The sequence below is a fragment of the Garra rufa genome, chromosome 2 (assembly GCF_049309525.1).
Source record: "Garra rufa chromosome 2, GarRuf1.0, whole genome shotgun sequence".
In the NCBI taxonomy this organism is placed as follows: Eukaryota; Metazoa; Chordata; class Actinopteri; order Cypriniformes; family Cyprinidae; genus Garra; species Garra rufa.
In genome coordinates, this window is record NC_133362.1 from 2,955,688 (window position 1) to 2,978,992 (window position 23,305).

General features: G+C 28.7%; 1 protein-coding gene across 1 annotated transcript in view; it reads left to right on the forward strand.

The window, feature by feature from the left end:
- LOC141325800 (inositol polyphosphate-5-phosphatase A-like) overlaps positions 1-23,305 on the forward strand; it is a gene marked incomplete at its 5' end in the record, with an annotated part of 124,550 nt that overhangs the window by 77,514 nt on the left and 23,731 nt on the right. Inside the window, 2 exons of the mRNA XM_073834531.1 lie at positions 2,225-2,299; positions 17,084-17,157. Of these exons, the coding sequence (XP_073690632.1) occupies positions 2,225-2,299; positions 17,084-17,157 (149 nt within the window). The remainder of the gene's footprint in view (positions 1-2,224; positions 2,300-17,083; positions 17,158-23,305) is intronic.

Genomic DNA, 23,305 nt, shown 5'->3' on the forward strand with positions numbered 1-23,305 from the left:
AATTTATTCCTGTGATGCAAAGCTGAATTTTCAAATTATCCTTGGACTGGAGTCATGATGCTGAAAATTCAGCTTTGCATCACAGAAATAAATTACTTTTTAAAATATATTCACATAGAAAACAGGTATTTAAAATTTAAATAATATTTCACAATATTACAATTTTTTCTGTATTTTTGGTCAAATAAATGCAGCCTTGATGAGCAGAAGAAGCGTCTTTAAAAAAACATACACACTTTTTCCAACAATCTTGATCATTTTATAAACCATCGATGTGTCAGGGTGTCTCTTCTGCTCACCAAGGCTGCATTTATTTGATTAAAAATACAGTAAAAAAAAAATTAAATAATAATATATATATATATATATATATATATATATATATATATATATATATATATATATATATAATATAAAAATCTATAAAAACTGTTTCTATATGAATAAATGTTAAAATAAAATTTATTTCTGTGATGCAAAGCTGAATTTCCATCAGCTTTACTCCAGTCTTTAGTGTCACATGATCCTTCAGAAATCATTCTACTGTACTGATTTATTTTTAAAATTCTCAAATATTTTTTGGAACCTGTGATTTTTTTTTTCAGGATTCTTTGATGAATAAATTAAAACGAACAGCATTTATTCAAAATATAAATCTTTTCTAACAATGTAAATCTGTGCTAGCACTTTTTATTAATTTAACACATCCTTGTTGAATAAAAGAAGTCTCTTCTGCTCATCAAGGCAACATTTAATTGATCAAAAATACTGTAAAAAAATTGTAAAATATTATTAAAATCTAAAACAAATGTTTCCATGTGAATATCTGTTCAAATATAATTTATTTCTGTGATGCAAAGCTGAATTTCCATCAGCTTTACTCCAGTCTTAAGTGTCACATGATCCTTCAGAAATCATTCTAATATGCTAATTTATTATTAGAATGATCAAAGTTGTGCCGCCAAATATATTCATATATTTTTTTCAGGATTCTTTGATAAATAATAAGTTAAAAAGAACAGCATTTATGTAAAATATAAACCTTTTCTAACAGTGTAAATCTGTGCTAGCACTTTTTATTAATTGAACACATCCTTGCTGAAAAAAAGAAGTCTCTTCTGCTCATCAAGGCTGCATTTATTTGATCAAAAATACTGTACAAAATCGTAAAATATTATTAAAAACTAAAACAACTGTTTCTATGTGAATCTATGTTAAAATATAATTTATTTCTGTGATGCAAAGCTGAATTTTCATCAGCCATCAATGTTGGGAACAGTTGGAATGTTGGAACCTGTGATTCTTTTTTTCAGGATGCTTTGATGAATAAAAAGTTAAAAGAACAAGTCTTTACTATCACCTTTTTATAAATTTAACACATCCTTGCTGAATAAAAGTATTAATTTCTTTCAAAAAAAAGAAAGAATAAACATGTACTGACTCCAAACTTTTGAACAATAGTGTATATTGTTAGAAAGCCTTTCTGTTTTAAATAAATACTGTTCTTTTTAACCTTTTATTTATTAAAGAATCCTGAAAAAAAGTATCACAGGTTTCCAAAAAAATATTAAGCATTGATAATAAATCAGTATATTAGAATGATTTCTGAAGGATCGTGTGACACTGAAGACTCGAGTAATGATGCTGAAAGTGCAGCTTTGTATCACAGAAATAAATTATATTTTAAAATATATTAAAATTGAAAACAGTAATTTAAAATCAAAATAATATTTCACAATATTACAATTTTTTCTGTATTTTTGATTCAATAAATGTAGCCTTGACGAGCATAAGAAACGCTTTAAAAACCATTAAAAAAAGTATCTTCTGCTCATCAAGACTGCATTTATTTAATAAAAAATACAGTAAAAAATCTTAAAATATTATTAAAATCTAAAACTGCTGTTTCTATGTGAATATCTGTTAAAGTATAATTTATTTCTGTGATCAAATCTGAATTTTCAGCATCATTACTCCAGTCTTCAGTGTCACATGATTCTTCAGAAATCATTCTAATATTCTGATTTGCTGCATACAACATTTATTTGACATAGAAATCTTTGTAACATAATAAATGTTTGCACTGTCATTTTTGATCAGTTTAATGCATCAGTTTCTTAAAGTAATATTGATTTCCTCTTTTGAACCAGAACCAATATTAAACACCTTCTTTATACTGTGTGTGTCTACTGAAGCTAATAAAGGTGTGTTTTTATTGTCACAGGTTGTCCTCCAGCTGGAAAAGAAGTTATTTACCTACATTAACCAGGACGTTTTCCGGGAAAACAATGGAAGGCTGGTAAGAGACTGGTTTGAGCTCATTTGGCTTTATTTGTGATGCTTCAGAACCATGTGAATGTTTGGCCTCTGTCTTCCTGAATGAGAGACTTTGATGGAGAGCAGCTGCGGAGCGTGATGAACTTCATAGATTAAGACATTAGCTGCACACTGGATGTCATTGTGGATACAGATGTGAGCACAGGTTACGATGGAGAGGATGATCCGAGTCCTCATATCAACCCTTATAAAGAGACGCACGGCTGTGTGATTCAATTCAAATAATATGAAAAATAGAGTACATTCCATTTCATATCGCATTCCATTCATGCAGCATTTAATTTAGTGCAATAACTTGTAAATAAATATATAAAAATGCATAATAATAAAAGTAATACATAAAAAAAATAAAAAAATTTTTTAATAATTTTAATAATATTTTGGCACTAATTATAAAGTCTTTAAAGTGTGTTTGTGGTGTTCACACTGTTTTTCCATTTTCTGTTTTCTGCACACTCAGTTTCTTGAGAAAAAAACAATAATACTCTAATGCAACAATCTTCATTCTTTCAGTGTCAAAAAATTTGGCTTGAGCATTTGCATTATTGTTGCACTAAAGATAAAATAAGTTACATTTAAAACAAAAAATGCTTTTCAAGACTTCTCAAGGCTATATTTTGATACCTGATGCAGTACACGAGAACTGGTTTTAGTGGAATTAAAAATCTATAAAAAGTTAAATAAATAAAAAAATGTCAAACAAAAAAAAGCTTTAATTACATTTAAAAATAAAACAGAAAATACTAAAAAATTCTAAATACTGAAGAAAAAAATAATATCTGGCAGATACTAAAATAAAACCACTTTGCATGTACTGCATCAGGTATTAAAATATAGCACATGCATACTCATTTTCATTTTAAAATATGAAACTATATAAACATTAATAACAGCTAATAAAAAAGATAAAAACACAGCAAAATTACTAAAACCTTAATTACATTTTTAATTAAAATAGAAAATAAACAGAAATTAAAAAGATCTAAAAAAGTGTAAAAAAAATTAAAAACTACTTTTTTCTGTTTTCATTTTAAATGTACTTAAATTTTTATAATTGCATTTTTTTATTTTAGTTTTTGTATTTTTTTATTTACATTTTGCTTAAGGTTTTAGTCATTTTTAAATTTAAGTAATAAATTATGTTTCAGGAATTGTTTCCATAAAGTGGAGTTCTATGGTGCCCCGAGTTTGAACTTCCAAAATGCAGCTTAAATGCAGCTTCATTTTTTTCTTTGAAAAGCAAGACAAAACTGTAAAAAGCACATTTTGGCTATTTCATTTATGCAGTGGTGAAAAAATTGGTAAAATACATGGGGGAAAAAACAGTGTTTCGGTGCATCCCTAATGTGAACTTGTTTCTGCTGTAAAACTGCTGAATCATCTGGACTGCATGAAGCACAATATAAACCTTTACAAGTAAAATCAGACCTCAAAACCATAATAATGCAGTTGTGAAACATGTTTGAGTGTCAATAATGAGCGGTGATCCAATATCAGCCTGATAAAAGCGCTAATACGGGCCGATGTGATCGATGAGAGGTTTCTTCTGTTTTTTTAATAATTAAAAACCGAATAAACAGACACGTTGGGAAAAAAATCCTCACTATCCTCATACTGTCAGATTATGAGCTTATTTAACATTTGAAATATACAAAATAAAATATTAAAAATATATATTTGAGCTATATATTTCAACTTCTCATTTTCAATTTAAAATATTAAATTATATAAACATTAAAAAATAGCTAATAAAAATGATAGAAACACAACAAAATTACTAAAACCTTAATTAAAATGTAAAATTAAAAATATATAAAAAAGTAAAATAATTTATAAAAAAGTACATAAAAATGATAAAACAAAATATTAAAGCTTTAATTGCATTTAAAATGACATACAAAACATAAAAAAAAATTTAAAATAAAAAAAACAGAATAAAATATAATAAAAATATTATAAAAAATATATATTTGAGCTATATATTTCAACTTCTCATTTTTATTTAGAAATATTAAAATGATATAAACATTAAAAATAGCTAATAAAAATGATAAAAACACAACAAAATTACTAAAACCTTAATTAAAGTGTAAAATTAAAAATATATAAAAAAGTAAAATAATTTATAAAAAAGTACATAAAAATGATAAAACAAAACAAAATATTAAAGCTTTAATTGCATTTAAAATGACATACAAAACATAAAATAAAATAAATAAAAAATATTTTTTTAAAATAAAAAAAACAGAATAAAATATAATAAAAATATTATTAAAAATATATATTTGAGCTATATATTTCAACTTCTCATTTTTATTTAGAAATATTAAAATGATATAAACATTAAAAAATAGCTAATAAAAATGATAAAACACAACAAACCTTAATTAAAATGTAGAAAAAAAAATTTTAAATAAAAAAAACAGAATAAAATATAAAAAAATAATATAAAAAATATATATTTGAGCTATATATTTCATCTCATTTTCATTTAGAAATATTAAAATGATATAAACATTAAAAAATAGCTAATAAAAATGATAAAACACAACAAACCTTAATTAAAATGTAGAATAAAAAATATAAATTAAAAATATATACAAAAGTAAAATAATTTAAAAAAAACTACATAAAAAATTATAAAACAAAAAAATACTAAAGCTTTAATTGCATTTAAAATGAAAACAAACTTGCACTTTAGGAGGGCTTTCATGCTCCTGTTAATGATTCTTTTGGCAATTTTGAGAAAGAATAAACAGACAGACGTTGGAAAACAAATTTCACTATCCTCATATGGTCAGATTATGATCTTATTTCACATTTGAAATACATTTGAGCTGTATATTTCAACTTCTCATTTTCATCTAGAAATATTAAAATATATAAACATTAAAAAATAGCTAATAAAAATGATAAAAACACAACAAAATTACTAAAACCTTAATTAAAATGTAAAATTAAAAATATATAAAAAAGTAAAATTTATAAAAAAGTACATAAAATGATAAAACAAAAAAAAATATTAAAGCTTTAATTGCATTTAAAAGGACAAACAAAACTTAAAATAAAATAAATAAATATATTTTTTTAATATTTAAAAAAACAGAATAAAAAAATAATATATAAAATATATATTTGAGCTATATATTTCAACTTCTCATTTTCATCTAGAAATATTAAAATTATATAAACATAAAAAATAGCTAATGAAAAGTAAGTAAACTGCAGTGTCTCGCCTTAATTTATGCAATGGTGAAAAATTGTATTCGGCTTCAGCTTCAGCCAAGAATTTTCATTTCGGTGCATCCCTAATGTCAACGTGTGTTTCTGTGAAACTGCTGAATCATCTGGACTGCATGAAGTGCAACATAAAACTGACTTTACAAGTAAAATCAGACCTCAAAACCATAATAATGCACTTGTGAAACATGTTTGAGTGTCAATAATGAGCGGTGATCCGATATCCTCCTGATAAAAGCGGGTCGATGTGATCGATGAGAGCAGCAGATTGGGATGCGAATGGCGTTTCCTGGAGTCTGCTTTGATTAGCGGCGCCGCGGCGAGAACGACAGCTGAAATATGGCGCGCGTCGGATGAGAGCCTCCTGTTATTTATTTATTTATTCGGACTCTTAAAAAGTGCGCTTTGAGCGATGTAGCGGCGTGTACGCGGCCCGCATGACCAGCAAAGTTCATCAGTCGTTCCGGATTCCCTCTCCGTGCGCTCGGATCCACCTGATAAAGTTTCAATAAAGAGACACTGAAGCAAAATCAATGAGAGTTAGTGGGGTGGAGGCGTCTCAAACACACACACACACACACACACACACACACACACACACACACACACGGGCCCCTCGACGGAAAATGTAATCTTCCCAAATCCTCATCAGAGCGCTCCATCCTCGCCGCCTGACAGCCGCCCGGATAATTAATTATACAATTTGGATGGCTATATCGACTAAACAAACCTATTAATCATGGCAAAAGTCAATAGGCATGGACGTATTCAATCATGTCCTGACCAATGATTACTCCTTTCAAAATACAATAATTATTTTCGAGAGCTGCCTCGAATTAAATTTCTGTCAAGCCGGTACAACTCTAGTAGTTGATGAAGGATGCCGCGAGTCGAGGCGCGGGAGGGACATTCGTCCTTCTCCAGAGGCAGTTTGTTTTCCAGGGATCATAAGACGCTGTGTTTAAGTAGAGCATGACCATCAGATTATCTCTCATGTGCCGGCGGGACATCCATCACACACACACACACACACACACACACACACACACACACACACACACACACACACACACACACACACCACCAATACACTTAACGATTTCAGCTCCTTCATGCTCCTGTTAATGATTCTCTTGGCAATTTTGAGAAAGAATAAAGACAGACAGACGTTGGATTTTTTTCAATATCCTCGTACTGTCAGATTGTGAGCTTATTTCACAACATAAAATATTAAAAATATATTTGAGATATATATTTCAACATCTCATTTTCATTTTAAAATATTACAATTATATAAGCATTAAAATGTAGCTAATAAAAATGCAACAAAATTACTAAAACCTTCATTTAAATGAAAATTAAATTCAAAAAAAGTAAAATAAAAATTATAAAAACTACATAAGCATAAAAAATTAATGCTTTAATTACATTAAAAATGAAAACAGAAATTACAAACAAAAATCTAATATCTCACAGATACTAAAATAAAACCACTTTTTATTACAAAAAAATATAACAGGTATAAAAAATATAGCAGGTAAAGTTGCACATACAGACTCATTTTCACTTTAAAAAATAAAAAACTATATAAACATTAAAAATAGATAATAAAAATTATAAAAACACAAAACAAAATCACTAAATCCTTAATTAAAATTTAAATGAAAATAGAAAATAAACAGAAATTAAATATATATATATATATATATATATAAAAGAGTAAAATAAAGTTTACTCTTAAAATGATAAAAACTACATAAACATTAAAAAACTATAAAAAATTATAAAACAAAAATACTAAAGCTTTAATTCCATTTATTTATGTAAAATTAAAAAAATAAAAATATTAAAAAAACTATAATATCTCACAAATGCTAAATATAAAGCAGAGCTAGGCTGTAAAAAATGTTAAAGTTGTAAATAAAACAAAGATTTGGAAGTTGGAGTACATTTTACAAGAAAATACTTTCTACTTCAAAATTTAAATTTAATTTAATGTGTTTTTGCTTTTGTTTGTGTGTGTGTGTGTGTGTGTGTGTGTGTGTGTAGTGCTATTAAGTTTAATTATTTAACAACCTCATTCAGTAGTTTCAAGTACAGCAAAGTCAAAACATTTTACTGCATATCAATTTAAGCCCTTAAAGACCATTAATAGTCAGTCATATTGATCAGATTAGAGATTCAGTGAGTTTAATGCTGTTTTTCTTGTTTTTTAAAGACAATAAAATTATTATTGACCATAACATAAAATACAAAATGTAATTGAAATCTATAGACATAAATAGATAAAGTGTTATAAAAGAACACTTAACAATGTCTTTTGGGTGTTTTCTTTCCACTACTCTGAAAAAACGCTCAAAAGAGTGCCCAAAATCTTAAACTTGACAAGTGCATGAAAAAAACAGCATTTTTGACTGCAGTTTCTCCCCTTAGTTAGAAATGTAAAAAAATAATTTTAAAACAATTTGACATAAAATATAGCACACATTTAATAAAGTTGGCAAAAATGCCATTACAAAGGTAAAAAGCTAAATTCCCCTGTAAATCACTTTAAGGAGAGTAACATTTTAAATGTTTGGTTGACTGTATTTTATTTTGATAACGTACAGACTGAGATCAATTTTGAATTGCTAGAATATGTGACCCAGGACCACAAAACCAGTCATAAGGTTAAATTTTACAAAACTGAGATGTATACATCATATGAAAGCGCAATAAATAAGCTTTCTATTGATATATGGTTTGTTAGGATAGGACAATATTTGGCCGAGATACATCTATTTGAAAATCTGGAATCTGAGGATGCAAAAAAATCAAAAAGACTGAGAAAATCACCTTTAAAGTTGTTCAAATTATGTTCTTAACAATGCATATTACTAATCAAAAATTACATTTTTATATATTTATAGTAGGAATTTTACAAAAAAATCTTTACTTAATTTCCTAATGATTTTCAGCATAAAAGAAAAATCAATAATTTTGACCCACACTATGTATTTTTGGCTATTGCTACAAATATACCCCAGCGACTTAAGACTGGTTTTGTGCTCCAGGGTCACATATGTGGTGCCGCCACGATCAAATAGCTGAAACATAAAATAGTCCACTATTTTTGATAATAAAGATAAAAGTTGGAAATATTTCGAAACCGCAAAGTGTTTACTTTTATTTTTGCACGCTCACAGTAAAAACAAAACATCTGTGCTTTTGTAAAATAAAGCAAACAAACAGAATGCGTGTTCTGTCATCTCGGTTCTCCGTTTCTTTTTCGTGAACTCACATCAGTTTTAAATCTGTTAATTATGTAAGTCAGATATATTTCACATATTTAAACCTTTTCGTATATAGATAGTATTTTATTTGTGACAACAAACTCACATTTTCCATCATCCTGGTGACCTATTTCGGACCTATTTTGTACTTCATAATTCGCCACAAATCCAAATGTTTCCATAATCGCAATGTATTTAAATGAAAAACCATTATTTATAATGTAGACTAGGCTTTGTACTTCATAAACATAAAGTACTCCACTATTATATAGAGTTATACAAATTCAAAACCGCAAATTGTTTACTTTTATTTTTGCTCGCTCACAGTAAAAACAGAACATTTGTGCTTTTGTAAAATAAAGCAAACAAACAGGATGCGCGTTGTGGTGCGTGCAACGGTTTGCAGTTCTTTGTTCAATGTGCAGCATCAAAATTAAACAGATAAAAATTGGCTTCAAACTTTCATTTTTTCTTTTTTTTTTTTTTTCCAAATACCTCACAAACAGATATTTGTCTCTGTTTAATTTTCTGTTCTACAAGTTTAGGTTGTAGCATCCAAATAAGTGCATTGTGCGTGTGATCAGGATTAGTTTTAATAATATGCAACCAATTTATATAAACATTCAAAACTGCCCACGTGTATTGTAGTAAATTTAAACCGGAGACAGCTTTGACGCGCTTTCGCAGCGCTTGATGTGTAAGAGACCGTCTGACAAGTCCGTCGACTGGGTTAAAACGTCTAAGTATTTTAATTAAAATGACTTTTAACATTGAAAAAGCACATTGTTAAACTGTAAAGCTTGTAAGAAAGAAGTACAAACAGCAAACAGTTTTTATGTTCCAGTGGTTGTAGGATGTTCCTAGTGGCCAGAAGATTTTGCCAATAGCTCATTTACTGTGTGAACGGTGCACAAATAATTTTTAGAAAACAAATGTAGTTTACCAAAGAGTTTTTTTTTTTTCATGCTCCAAAGGTAGTATATTCCTACTTACAGGTGAGATTTTGTCAATATCTCTCTTATACTGTATGTACAGAAGACAATTTATATAAAACTTACAGTAATTTACCATTGGGTTTTTTACAACCCACTACAATTAACCACAGTTGAGAATGAAAATCCGTGTGTAACAGTATATTGTATCAGTGCAGCTCTTAAAGCGGCCACAAGTAATATTCCTTCTGCCGTCTCTGAGCTTAATATTCATCAAACAACAAAAGACAAACACAAAATCACTCACTGCTCTTGACAGACGGACTTTTTATAAGAAACAAAGCATGTTTAATTCTTACTTCTGTTTTATTTTACATTGAATTAGTTTGCATTCAATTAAAAAAAATCATTTGTATCTTTTTTTTTTTTTTATTGTACTGCTATCTTTAAATTAATCAATCACGTAAAATTCCGGATCCACTCATAATTGTGACCCTGGACCACAAAACCAGTCATAAGGTTAAATTTTACAAAACTGAGATGTATACAAGCTCAATAAATAAGCTTTCTATTGATGTATGGTTTGTTGGGATAGGACAATATTTGGCCGAGATACATCTATTTGAAAATCTAGAATCTGAGGGTGCAAAAAAATCAAAATACTGAGAAAATCACCTTTAAAGTTGTCCAAATTAAGTTCTTAACAATGCATATTACTAATCAAAAATTACATTTTGATACCTTTACAGTAGGCATTTTGCAAAAAATCTTCATGGAACATGATCTTTACTTAATTTTCTAATGATTTTTGGCATAAAAGAAAAATCTATAATTTTGACCCATACAATGTATTGTTGGCTATTGCTACAAATATACCCCAGCGACTTAAGACTGGTTTTGTGGTCCAGGGTCACAATTGTGATTACAATAGTGACCAAAATAATCGTGCCATAATCTTAAATCTTAATTTTAAAAAAATAGATCCTCATATCTGGTTTTGTAGTCCAAGGTCACAAATGTTGTTTATTTAGCAACATTTTTTCATTCAAAGGGAGACACTGCAGGCAAAAACGCTGTTTTTTTTTTGTTTTTTTTTCATGCATCTGTCAAGTTTGAGATTTTGGGCTGTTTTTTCAGACTAGTGGAAAGAAAACATGGAAAAGACACCGTGAAGTGTTTCTTTTATAGTACTTTCTATCTATTTGTGTCAATAGATTTCAATTACAATACAGATTTTAAAGGCAATTCTCTCAAAATGAGTTTTCCATAAATCTCCACTTCAGCAGCACTTACACACACCAAACTTTACATTTGTATTCCTGTCTATATCCTGAAGGTTTTTACAGAGGGATTAGTTCATATAGAATTTGCTTGATTATATACAACAGTTTATTGCCCAAAAATGATGAAAATATATTGTTTTTCTGGATTATGGAGTGACAAAATAAGATCTCTGTAAAAACATTTGACTCTAACATGTCAAAAAAAATGCAGGATTTTGAAACTGACTTTTTGTACTAAAAAATGTATGCAAATTAGTGCATATTTCATTAAATAATGCTCATTTGCATATTTAAACCTAACATTTCAGAAAACTGTTTGCCGTTATCAATGTAATAAATCAACTGGGTAAGTAAGGGGATAACTAATAATCGTGATTATGATTTTTGCCGTAATCAAGCAGCCCTATTAGAAGGTGTTCCTGAATTCTAAAAGAGAAAGTCTGTGTGAAAGTTTGACACGTGTGTGTTTATGCATGTTTGTCTGTGTGTGTGTGAATGTTGAGTAATTCATTTAGCAGCTGGAGAACTGGAGATCCACGGGCTGAAATTTCACACTACATTTCATGCGGGTCAATTAAGTCGAGTGATTTGCTGCTCTGGTGGGTCAGCGGTAAAACCCGTCTCGTCCGGCTCGCGATCCGTCAGCGCCGGTGACCTTGAACGCGTGTGTTTGTGAAGGAGACCAAAATAAATAAAACAAACAAACTCCTCCAAACCAGCATCTGGGCCCAATAAACCCACGCCGTCCTAAATCACGGAGCCCCGGTTTTGGGCCGATCGGCGTCTCCTGCCGTAATTGTGCATTGATTTATGTACGCTCAAATAAGAGCTCTGACAGCAGCTGATGCCATTAAAGGCCATCGATAAGAGCCGGGCTGAGAGGTCCTTTAATTTGAGTTTTACACCACACGCTTTGCTTTCATCGCAGCCGCCGTATTTTCACACCAATTTATGACAAATGCATTATTTTTCGAGTCAGACGTGAGCCTCTTTCAAACACATGATTGACTTACACATCAGCAATGCTCAAAAACTAAAGCTAGTCAAATATTACAGCCTCCAAATAATGCAATCAATTGGGTTTTTCATTCTTTGTAATTTCGGATGTCAGAAAAAAGTATCTGAAGAATAGAAAAAACAGATTGTGCATATCTCTGATTTTTGGCTTTATATCTTTCTGCACTCCTAAGATAAAAGTGCTTCACGATTCCATAGAAGAACTTTTTTTTTTTTTACCTTTAACATCTGAAGAAGCTTTCTGTTTCACAAAACGTTCTTTGTGGTAAAAGAAAAGGTTCTTCAGATTATAAAAAGTTAAGAAAGAGACTGTTCTTCTATGGCATCACTGTGAAGAACCTTTTAAGAGTGTGACCGTTTTTTCTTTACATTTTAAGTCTTTTTATATTTTATGCAACTGCAGTTGATTGTGATTAAATTAAAAATGTTGCAAAATAAATTTGACAATATTTGGCTGAGATACAACTATTTCAAAATCCGGAATCTGAGAAAAAATTATCTAAATATTGATAAAATCACCTTTAAAGTTGTCCATGTTGTTCTTTTATGCCAAAAATCATTAGGAGAGGAAGTGAAAGTTATTTACATCAATGAAAAGCTTATTTATTCAGCTTTCAGATGATGTATAAATCTTAATTTAAAATAATTGACCCTCATAACACAAGTCCAGGGTCACAAATGTTGTTTATTTAGCAATATTTTTTCATTCAAAGGGAGACACTGCAGGGAAAAACGCTGTTTTTTTTTTTCATGCATCTGTCAAGTTTGAGATTTTGAGCTGTTTTTTCAAACTAGTGGAAAGAAAACACAGAAAAGACACTGTTTAGTCTTTCTTTTATAGCACTTTATCTATTTGTGTCAATAGATTTCAATTACAATACAGATTTTAAAGGCAGTTCTCTCAAAATGAGTTTTTTCTCCTACACTGAGCCATAAATCTCCACTTCAGTAGCACTTACACACATTAAACTTTACATTTGTATTCCTGTCTATATCCTGAAGGTTTTTACAGAGGGGTTTGTTCATATATAATTTGCTTGATTTTATACAACATTTTATTATGGAGTGACAAAATAAGATCTCCTCTGTAAAAACATTTGACTCTAACATGTCAAAAAAAATTAAACAATAATTTTGAAACGTATTTCATCCAGTGTTTAGATTTCTGTACTAAATATGTGTGCAAATTAGTGCATATTTCATTAAATAATGCTCATTTGCATATTTGAACCACATTTTAGAAAACCTGTAATACAAAAAACATTTGCAGTTACCGATGTAATCAATCAACTGGGTAAGTAAGGAGATAACTATTAGTTATTTTTTACCCTATTCACCTGCAGTGTCTCGCCTTAATCATAATCAACTGCATTTGCATTAAACATAAAAGATTTAAAATGCAAAGAAAAAACTGTAAAGAAACAGAATATCCCCTGCCTCATACAGTAGCTGTTGTAAATGCATGTGTGCAATATTTGGGTGTTTGTATGTGTGTGTGTGTGTGTGTGTGTGTGTGTGTGTGTGTGTGTGTGTGTGTGTGTGTGTGTGTGTGTGTGTGTGTGTGTGTGTGTGTGTGTGTGTGTGTGTGTGTGTGTGTGTGTGTGTGTGTGTGTGTGTGTGTGTTATATGTGAGACTGGAAGTGTGTGTGTAAAGTGATGAATGTTGTTCATTTGCCCTCCTGAACCACAGATGCTGCTGAACACCTCAGTGCCGCTCAAATAAACACACACACACACACACACACACATATATATATATATATATATATATATATATATACACACACAAATACACATAAAAACAGTGTAATACTGCTCTAAATTGATGTTGTTTTCCAAAAAAAATATTAAAACATTTTCTCTTTAATTCAATTGCATTTGTTTTTCTGATCATAAAATAAATATCGTACATTTTTCCCTGATTTACAGAAGCCAATCTTGTCAGGCATATTTACAACAAAAATCAATTTGTGGCATATTAAAAGGCGAATTACTTTCACCCCAAAATACTAATTAGTTGTAATTCTACATTTTTTAAATTTGCCACTATTTGCCCATTTGTCAGTAAGAATAGTTTTACTCATTTAAAACACAATCAAATTGAATATGCTGCCTTATTCTTTTATATATTTTAATATGTGGGTCAAAGACAAAAAAGGGTTTAAGCATAAAAACAATAAGTGTAATACTGCTTTAAATTGTTGTTGTTTTTCCAAAAAATATTAAAAAGTTTTCTCTTTAATTTAAATGCATTTTTGTTTATGTTTTTCTGTGCAAAAAATAAATATCGTACATTTTTCCCTGATTTACAGAAGACACCCACTAAAATGTCATTCAGTGTAACAATCTTGTCAGGCATATTCACAACAAAAATCAATTTATGACATATTAAAAGATGAATTACTTTCACCTCAAATACTATTTAGTTGTAAATCTACATTTTTTTAATTGTCCACTATTCTAGGTTTTGCCCATTTGTCAGTAAGAATTGTTTTAGTCATTTAAAACACAATAAAATGTAATATGCCCCCTTATTTTTTTAATATATTTTAATATGTACAAGTCAGAATAAACATGTTTGAATTTTTATATAAATATTGTGTTACACTGAATGACAATCTAACATTATTTCAAACAAATTTGGACATTTTATTCTCCAAAAACCTATTTAAAACCTCAAAAGTAGACACTTACATTTAATGTGCTTTCTATGGACATAAAATCACTTTTGTAAATAATAAGTTAACAATAAATAATTTTGTTAATAATAAGAACATAGATGCAAGTAACAAACTAAAGGACAAATAACAATAAAACAAAGGCACAAATAAAATAAATAGTGCCCTATGAAATTTCATTTTTTTTTCCAAATTAATTTCTATTTTTGCCGTTTCGGATTTTTTAGACTCTATTTTAATGGTTACATTAAAAATATTAATCAAAAAGCATTTCTAATTAATTGAAATCATGAAACGTACACGATTTAACAGTAAATTCTTAAAAGTTTAACAAAAATGACAATTTAAGGCCCTATGAAATATGTTTCCCAAATTCAGTTTTATTTTGATCAATTCTATACATTTTCTGAATTCCATTTTAATAGTTTGACTAAATTGTAATAATCAAAAACATGTCTAATCATTTTATAAAGATTAATTTGATTTTATAAAAAAAAATATTTATTAAATTTTTTGGAAATATTGTCTTGTGTCTTGTAAATAAATTCTGGTAAATAATATTTCTGGTAAATATTGTTTTAATAATATTTTTCTAGACTCTATTTTAATGGTTACATTAAAGAATATCAACCAAAAAGCTTGTCTAATTAATTGAAATCATGAAACATACACAAATTAACAGCAATTTCTTAAAAGTTTAACAAAAATTACATTTTAAGGCCCTATAAAATATGTTTCATTATTTTTCTCAAATTCAGTTTTATTTTAATCAAATTCTGTTAATTTTCTGCATTCCATTTTAATAGTTTCACTAAATTATAATAATCAAAAACATGTTTAGTTAATTTATAAAGATTAATTCAATTTTATAAAGATTTTTTTTTGTTGTCTTTTTTATTCTTCAGTCTTTTTCGGTCTTTTGTTTTATTCTACTGTCTTGTGTCTTGTAAATAAATTGTTGTAAATAATATTTCTGGTAAATATTGTTTTAATAATATTTTTCTAGACTCTATTTTAATGGTTACGTTAAAGAATATCAACCAAAAAGCTCATCTAATTAATTTAACATGATTTAACAGCAATTTCTTAAAAGTTCAACAAAAATTACATTTTAAGGCCCTTGTGAAATATGTTTTATTATTTTTCTAAAATTCTGTTTTATTTTGATCAAATTCTATAAATTTTCTGCATTCCATTTTAATAGTTTCACTAAATTGTAATAATCAGAAACATGTCTAATTAATTTATAAAGATTAATTAGATTTTTTTTTTTTTTTTTTTTTTTTTTTCGGAAATAAATCTTATGTATTTACAGTTTTCTAGTAAATAATTTCTGGTAAATATTGTTTTATAAATATTATTTTTATTATTAGTAGTAGCACTATCATTACATTAAGTAATATTTCTGTCAAGTTTAACCAAACCTTTATTTTGACAGGTTGCTGCCTTTACATTTCTATTTGTATATGATATGAGAAATTAATAAATAATTAAAATGATTGAAAATTCTGTTTTTATGACTGGATCCCGTGATTCTGTCCACGTTTTCCACTTTGTTCTAATCATAGGAGCCTAAATAAACGTTGATAAGAGTTAATACGGCTCTTATGACTGTATTTATAAATCAGTTTGAGGAGGTTTTATCACATTAAACTCTTTTCTGGGTGTTGTTTGATACACGACACACACTCAATGCAAGTCCTAATTAATTTAAACACATTAATGGAGCACTAATAAACTCTGAGTGTTTGTATCTGTGTTTATGTGTGATTATTAATTAGTCAGTGCTGGTAGCTGTCCGTCACACACACACACACACACACACACACACACACACACACACACACGCAGTGATGAAGGTGTCATGTACACCTGTTGATTATCTTCTCATAATTAATGTGTACACACACAGGCTAATTATTCTGCAGCGTTTGATTAATGACTTTGGAGTCTCAGAGTCTCAGACGGAGAGGACAGCTGGGAAATGATTGATGAACACACACGCCACACGGCACCCAAACTCACACACGTGTGTGACAAACACACACACAAACACCAACAGCTTCATCTGCTTCAGCTTCACATCATAACAGAGTTTGCGTACTCAGATCAGATGCTGATCCTTTCTGGCTTCATTTAATATTCCTGTATGCTAATGAGCTGTGTTGTGATTGGCTGATCTCTCTGTGAGTGATTATGTGTGTGTGGTTCATACTGGATACTGTTTTAATATGTAAATGTGGGTGGGGTTATGTTAATGAGCTGATGGTTTTTGTGTTGTACATGCATTGACTCTCTCTCTCTGTTTTTGTGTTTGTCTCCAGCTTTTAGAGTTTGACAAAGAGCTGTCTGTGTTTAAGGAACGTCTCCATGAGCTGGACATCTCGTTTCCTCCGAGGTACGAACAACTGCCATACACAATACACAAAAAGTTGAAATGAGACACTGACCCGACTGTTAAGTTTTTAGATCAAACTTGGAATTCGTTTTTTCAATAAGTTGAGCAATATGCACTGATTTTCACGTTGCACAATGAGTTAAATATAAAGCATAGTTATGAGAATATATATATATATATATATATATATATATATATAGTAATAAGTATAGTAATAATAATGATATAAATATTTTTACTAATAATAATAATATTAACATTATATTATAAATATAAAATGTTATAATAAATATAAAATATATAAAACTACTTTATGTATTCATTTTATAAATATATTATTAAATTTATAAAGTTAATAATAATAATTTATAAAGTTAATTTTAATTAATTTATACAGTAATTTATGATGTAGAACATTAATGCATTTTTTTAATGATTATTATGATATCTATAATGATTGTTTATTATTTTAATTCATTTATAATAATAGTCATGAAAATTTCAAACAATAATGATAATATTGATTTATAAAATAGATAAATATATGTATGAATTTTATAAAAAAAAATATTTAAAAATAATACTAATAGTTTTATTCATTTGTTGTAATTTATCATTTTAATTAATTTAATTTATAAATATTTTCAGTGTTTAAAGTTTATAATAATAGTAATAATATAATTATATTTACTACTACTACTAATAAAATAAATAAAATATGATAATAAATCTAAAATAGTTTAAAAAATGATATAAATGTATTATTTAATTGATAAAGTTAATCATAATAATTTATAAAGTTGATCAAATTTATACAGTAATTTATGATGTGTACACTAATATTTATTATTGAGAACATTTATAAAGGCATTTTTTATCATGTTTTAAAAATGAAAATAAAACTGTTATTATCTATGATTTATTTAATAATAATTATAAATTACTTTATTATTATTATATACACTGCCACTTCAAAGTTTGGGATCAGTAAGATTTTTAATAGTTTTTAAAGACGTTTCTTAAGCTCATCAATGCTGCATTTATTTGATCAAAAATACAGAAAAAAATGTAATATTGTGAAAAATTATTTCAATTTAAATAACTGTTTTCTATGTGAATATATTTTAAAATATAATTTATTCCTGTGATGCAAAGCTGAATTTTCAGCATCATTACTCCAGTCTCCAGTGTCACATGATCCTTCAGAAATCATTCTAATATACTGATTTATTATTAATGTTGGAAACAACTGTGCTGCTTAATATTTTTTTGGAAACCTGTGAAACTTTTTTCAGCAATCTTTGATGACTAAAAAGTTAAAAAGAACAGCATTTATTAAAATATAAATCTTTTCTAACAATATATATCTTTACTATCACTTTTTATCAATTTAATACTGAATAAAAGTATTCTATTTTAAATAAATGCTGTTCTTTTTAACATTTTATTGATTAAAGAATCCTGAAAAAAGTATCACAGGTTACAAAAGAAAAATGAAGCAGCAACTGTTTCCAACACTGATAATAATGTGACACTGAATACTGCAGTAATGATGCTGAAAATTCAGCTTTGAATCACAGAAATAAATTATATTTGAAAGTATATTAAAATAGAAAACCACTTTTTAAAATTGCATAAACTTTTCATCATATTACCATTTTTTTCTGTATTTTTAATCAAATAAATGCAGCCTTGATGAACATAAAAGTCATTTAAAAAGCATTAAAAAGTACTGATCTGGTCTTTTGAGCGGCAGTGTATGTGTGTATTTTTTTATTTAATTACTGATTATTATTTGATTGATTGATCGATTGGTTATTAAATAAACTGAAATTTACTGAAACATTAAATGTTTCAGTAAAAATTAATTGTGCTGCATTTATTGTCACAGGTTCGATTCTTGAATACAATGCAACTCACTTTGGACAAAAGCATAGATATAAATGCACCACAATAATGTTTAATAAAGCTATGCATGCTCATAAACACACATGCATTGATTTGAGCACAATAAGAGATCATCTAATGTGAGGATGAAGCGTGACCTCGGTGCACAGATGGCGATGGGTGTTTCTGAATGACAAAGAACAATCGCTGCAGTTCTTGATGACTGGAGAGGCGTTTCTGAGAGCGTGTGTACGTCCAGTCCGTCTCAATCTCTGTTCATTCACTGAGCGCTAGAACGGCTCCTGATCAACTTTTACACGCTCATTAGGACTTCCTGAGACGCCCGTTTCCTCCATAAATCCACCCGTCCCTCATGTGAAGCCATGTAAATGAACACAGTTTATCAAGTAATTATTGTTTGATTCCGGCGTTTCATTATCTGCCGTGATTGAGTCTCGGCTGACGTCGAAGGTCGAGCATCATTAGCTCACGTGTGTTTAACATAAGTGTCTGGGTCCCGCCGGCGTCTGAAAGGGCTAATTGTAAATTCATCTGTTTGACGATCATCCACTATGGCTTTAGCATATTAAGGCAGGAGAGAAGGGTCAGACGCTCTCTGGAGGATCACAGCAGTGGGACTCGATGCGCTTCTGCAGGATCAAACGCTCACAGAGAACGCCGCTGATTCTGATCTGATTACACTCTTTAACACCACAGATTAGGAGCGTTTCTGACCAAATAGCAGAACTGAACTACTCAATCTGAGACAGAACAGACCACACAGATGAGTTCAGGTTTGAAATTAATGAAATATTACTATAATAATAATAATAATCTTATTATTAAGACAATTGAGTTAAAGCTGATGAAAATTCAACTTTGCATCACAGGAATAAATGAATTAATTTATATTTGAACATTTTTGCAATATTACTGTTTTTCTGTATTTTTGAACAAATAGATGCTGTCAAATAAAGTCTAACTGATCCCAAAAGTTTTAGTTACACATATGTGACCCTGGACCACAAAACCAGTCATAAGGTTAAATTTGACAAAACTGAGATTTATACATCATATGAAAGCTCAATAAATAAGCTTTCAATTGATGTATGGTTTGTTAGGATAGGACAATATTTGGCCGAGATACATCTATTTGAAATCAGAAATCTGAGGATGCAAAAAAAATCAAAAAGACTGAGAAAATCACCTTTAAAGTTGTCCAAATTAGGTTCTTAACAATGCATATTACAAATCAAAAATTACATTTTGATATGTTTACAGTAGGAATTTTACAAAAAATCTTCATGGAACATGATCTTTACTGATTTTTGGCATAAAAGAAAAATCAGTAATTTTGACCCATACAATGTATTTTTGGCTATTGCTACAAATATACCCCAGCGACTTAAGACTGGTTTTGTGGTCCAGGGTCACATATATATATGTTTGGCGTCTTTTGGAACTGGAGCGAAAATAGACAAAATAGCTGCTGTTTTGTGTCTAAAATTGTAATAAAATAAAAAATATATATGTATGTTAAGATTTAAATGTCTTCTAAATATTGTTACCTGACATTTAAATTCCAATGCATCCAGAAATATTTAAAAACTGTCCTTTTTATATGAAAATTATTTTTTTGTTTATATGTATTTTAAATATATTTATATATTTATTTATCAGCTGCGAATAATATAATATATTAAGATATTTCCATTTGACATATTTCTGGATGCATTGGAATGTAAATGTCAGGTAACAATATTTGAAAACATTTAAATTGTAATATACATATATATTTTTCATTTTATAATGATTTTAGAGACAAAACAGCAGCTATATTGTCTATTTTTGCTATAATTCCAACATATATGTGACCCTTGGACCACAAAACCAGTCATAAGGTTAAATTTTACAAAACTGAGATGTATATATATATAATATGTAAGCTCAGTAAATAAGCTTTCTATTGATGTATGGTTTGTTAGGATAGGACCATATTTGGCCGAGATACATCTATTTGAAAATCTGGAATCTGAGGATGCAAAAAAATCTAAAGACAGAGAAAATCATCTTTAAAGTTGTCCAAATTAATTTCTTAACAATGCATATTACTAATCAAAAATTACATTTTGATATATTTATAGTAGGAATTTTACAAAAAATCTTCATGGAACATGATCTTTACTTAATTTCCTAATGATTTTCAGCATAAAAGAAAAATCAATAATTTTGACCCATTCAATGTATTTTTGGCTATTGCTACAAATATACCCCAGCGACTTAAGACTGGTTTTGTGCTCCAGGGTCACATATATGTATGTTAAGATTTAAATGTGTTCTAAATATTGTTACCTGACATTTAAATTCCAAAGCATCCAGAAATATTTAAAAACTGTTTTGGTTTATATGCATTTTAAATATATTTAAAAATATATTTCTAAATATTTTTTTCCTGACTTTAAAATGCCAATGCATATAGAAATATTTAAAAATGGAAATATCTTAATATATTATTCAGCTGCGAATAATATAATATATATTAAGATATTTCCATTTGACATATTTCTGGATGCATTGGCATTTTAAAGTCAGGAACATATATTTAAAAAATGTATTAAAATTTTTATATAAAAAAGATATTTCTGGATGCATTGGAATGTAAATGTCAGGTAACAATATTTAGAACACATTTAAATCTTAACATACATATATATTTTTCATTTTATAATGATTTTAGAGACAAAACAGCAGCTATATTGTCTATTTTTGCTATAATTCCAACATATATGTTTGAAAAATATCTAATAAATTCTATCCAGTAATTTATGAAAATTATAATCATAAAAATAAATGTTTGGGGCTTATAAGACTCGCCAAGGCTGCATTTATTTGATCAAAAATACAGTAAAAATTGTGAAATATTATTACAGTTTAAAACAGCTATTTTCTGTGTGAATATCTGTTACAATGTAATTTATTTCTATGATGCACAGCTGAATTTTCATATATATATATAAATACGGTCAAGCCCGAAATTATTCATACCCCTGGCAAATTCTGACTAAAACTTACTTTTATTAAACTAGCAAGTTTTTTTTTTTCACCAGAAATGACACAGACATTTGGACTATTTGGTATGGTATAGAAATTTGGATTTTCCCATAGACTGACAATTTGCAAAAGGTATGAATAATTTTGGACATGCCACTTTTTGTTCAAATGTAAATAAAAGCTGAGAAATATTTTTTTCCACAATGATGCCTCTTGTACATCGTCTTATTACCTCTGGGAAAAGCCTGTGTCATTTCTGGTAAAAAAAAAAAAATCGCTGGTTGAATAATAATAATAAATAATAGCATTAATTAAGCATCACTGTTTAAGTTCTGAATGTTGTTGGTTTGTGTGATTTTGGTGCACACTGGCTGTGTTTGTGTGAGCGCAGACTCATGTATCACGTCTGAGCGGGACAACACGTGTTTTATCCTCCGCTCGCTGATGTTTGGTGTGTTTGTGAGTGTTGTAAACGCACATGAAGGGCCGGCGGGTCGGTGTGTTTGAGCGCGACCCTTCACACGTCCGGCGCTCACACAGAGACGTGTGGAATTTGAGCAGATCCCGCCAACGCTGGAGCTGGAGCCGCGCCGACGACGACTCAAACACACGCAAATCATCAACATCACTAACAAACACTAGTCCTGTACTGATCTAGACGTGTACTAGTGAAGCCCACGACTACTGCAGTCACATGCATGGCAGGAGATTGTACAACTAGGATGGAAAATCAAAAAATAATAATAATAATAATAAAAAAATCTTAAATCTATTTTAAATATTTTTTTACCTAACATTCAAATACCAGTGCATTCAGAAATAAAATACACACAAGGATTTTTTTTTTTAAGGTGCTCTTTGTACATGCATGCATACATATCTGACATGAGAACAGAAAACATTTGAATATTAAGACTTACCAAAAAATATATAATGATACGTTTATGAATCTGGAATATAATATTTGTGTACAGATTTGTGCATTATTTATAGCTGTATAAATAAAGATATATGCATATATTCATTTTGCAAAAAAGGATAACTCAGTTTTTAAACCATTTTCAAAAATTGTGTTTTTTTTCATTGTGCATTCCAGTTAATAACAATCAAACTACAGTTGGGTTATTTTTATTAAATAAAAATAACACAATAAAAATATAACAATAAAAAACATTATTTATCTGTTTTTGCAAATAAACTCTTCATATAT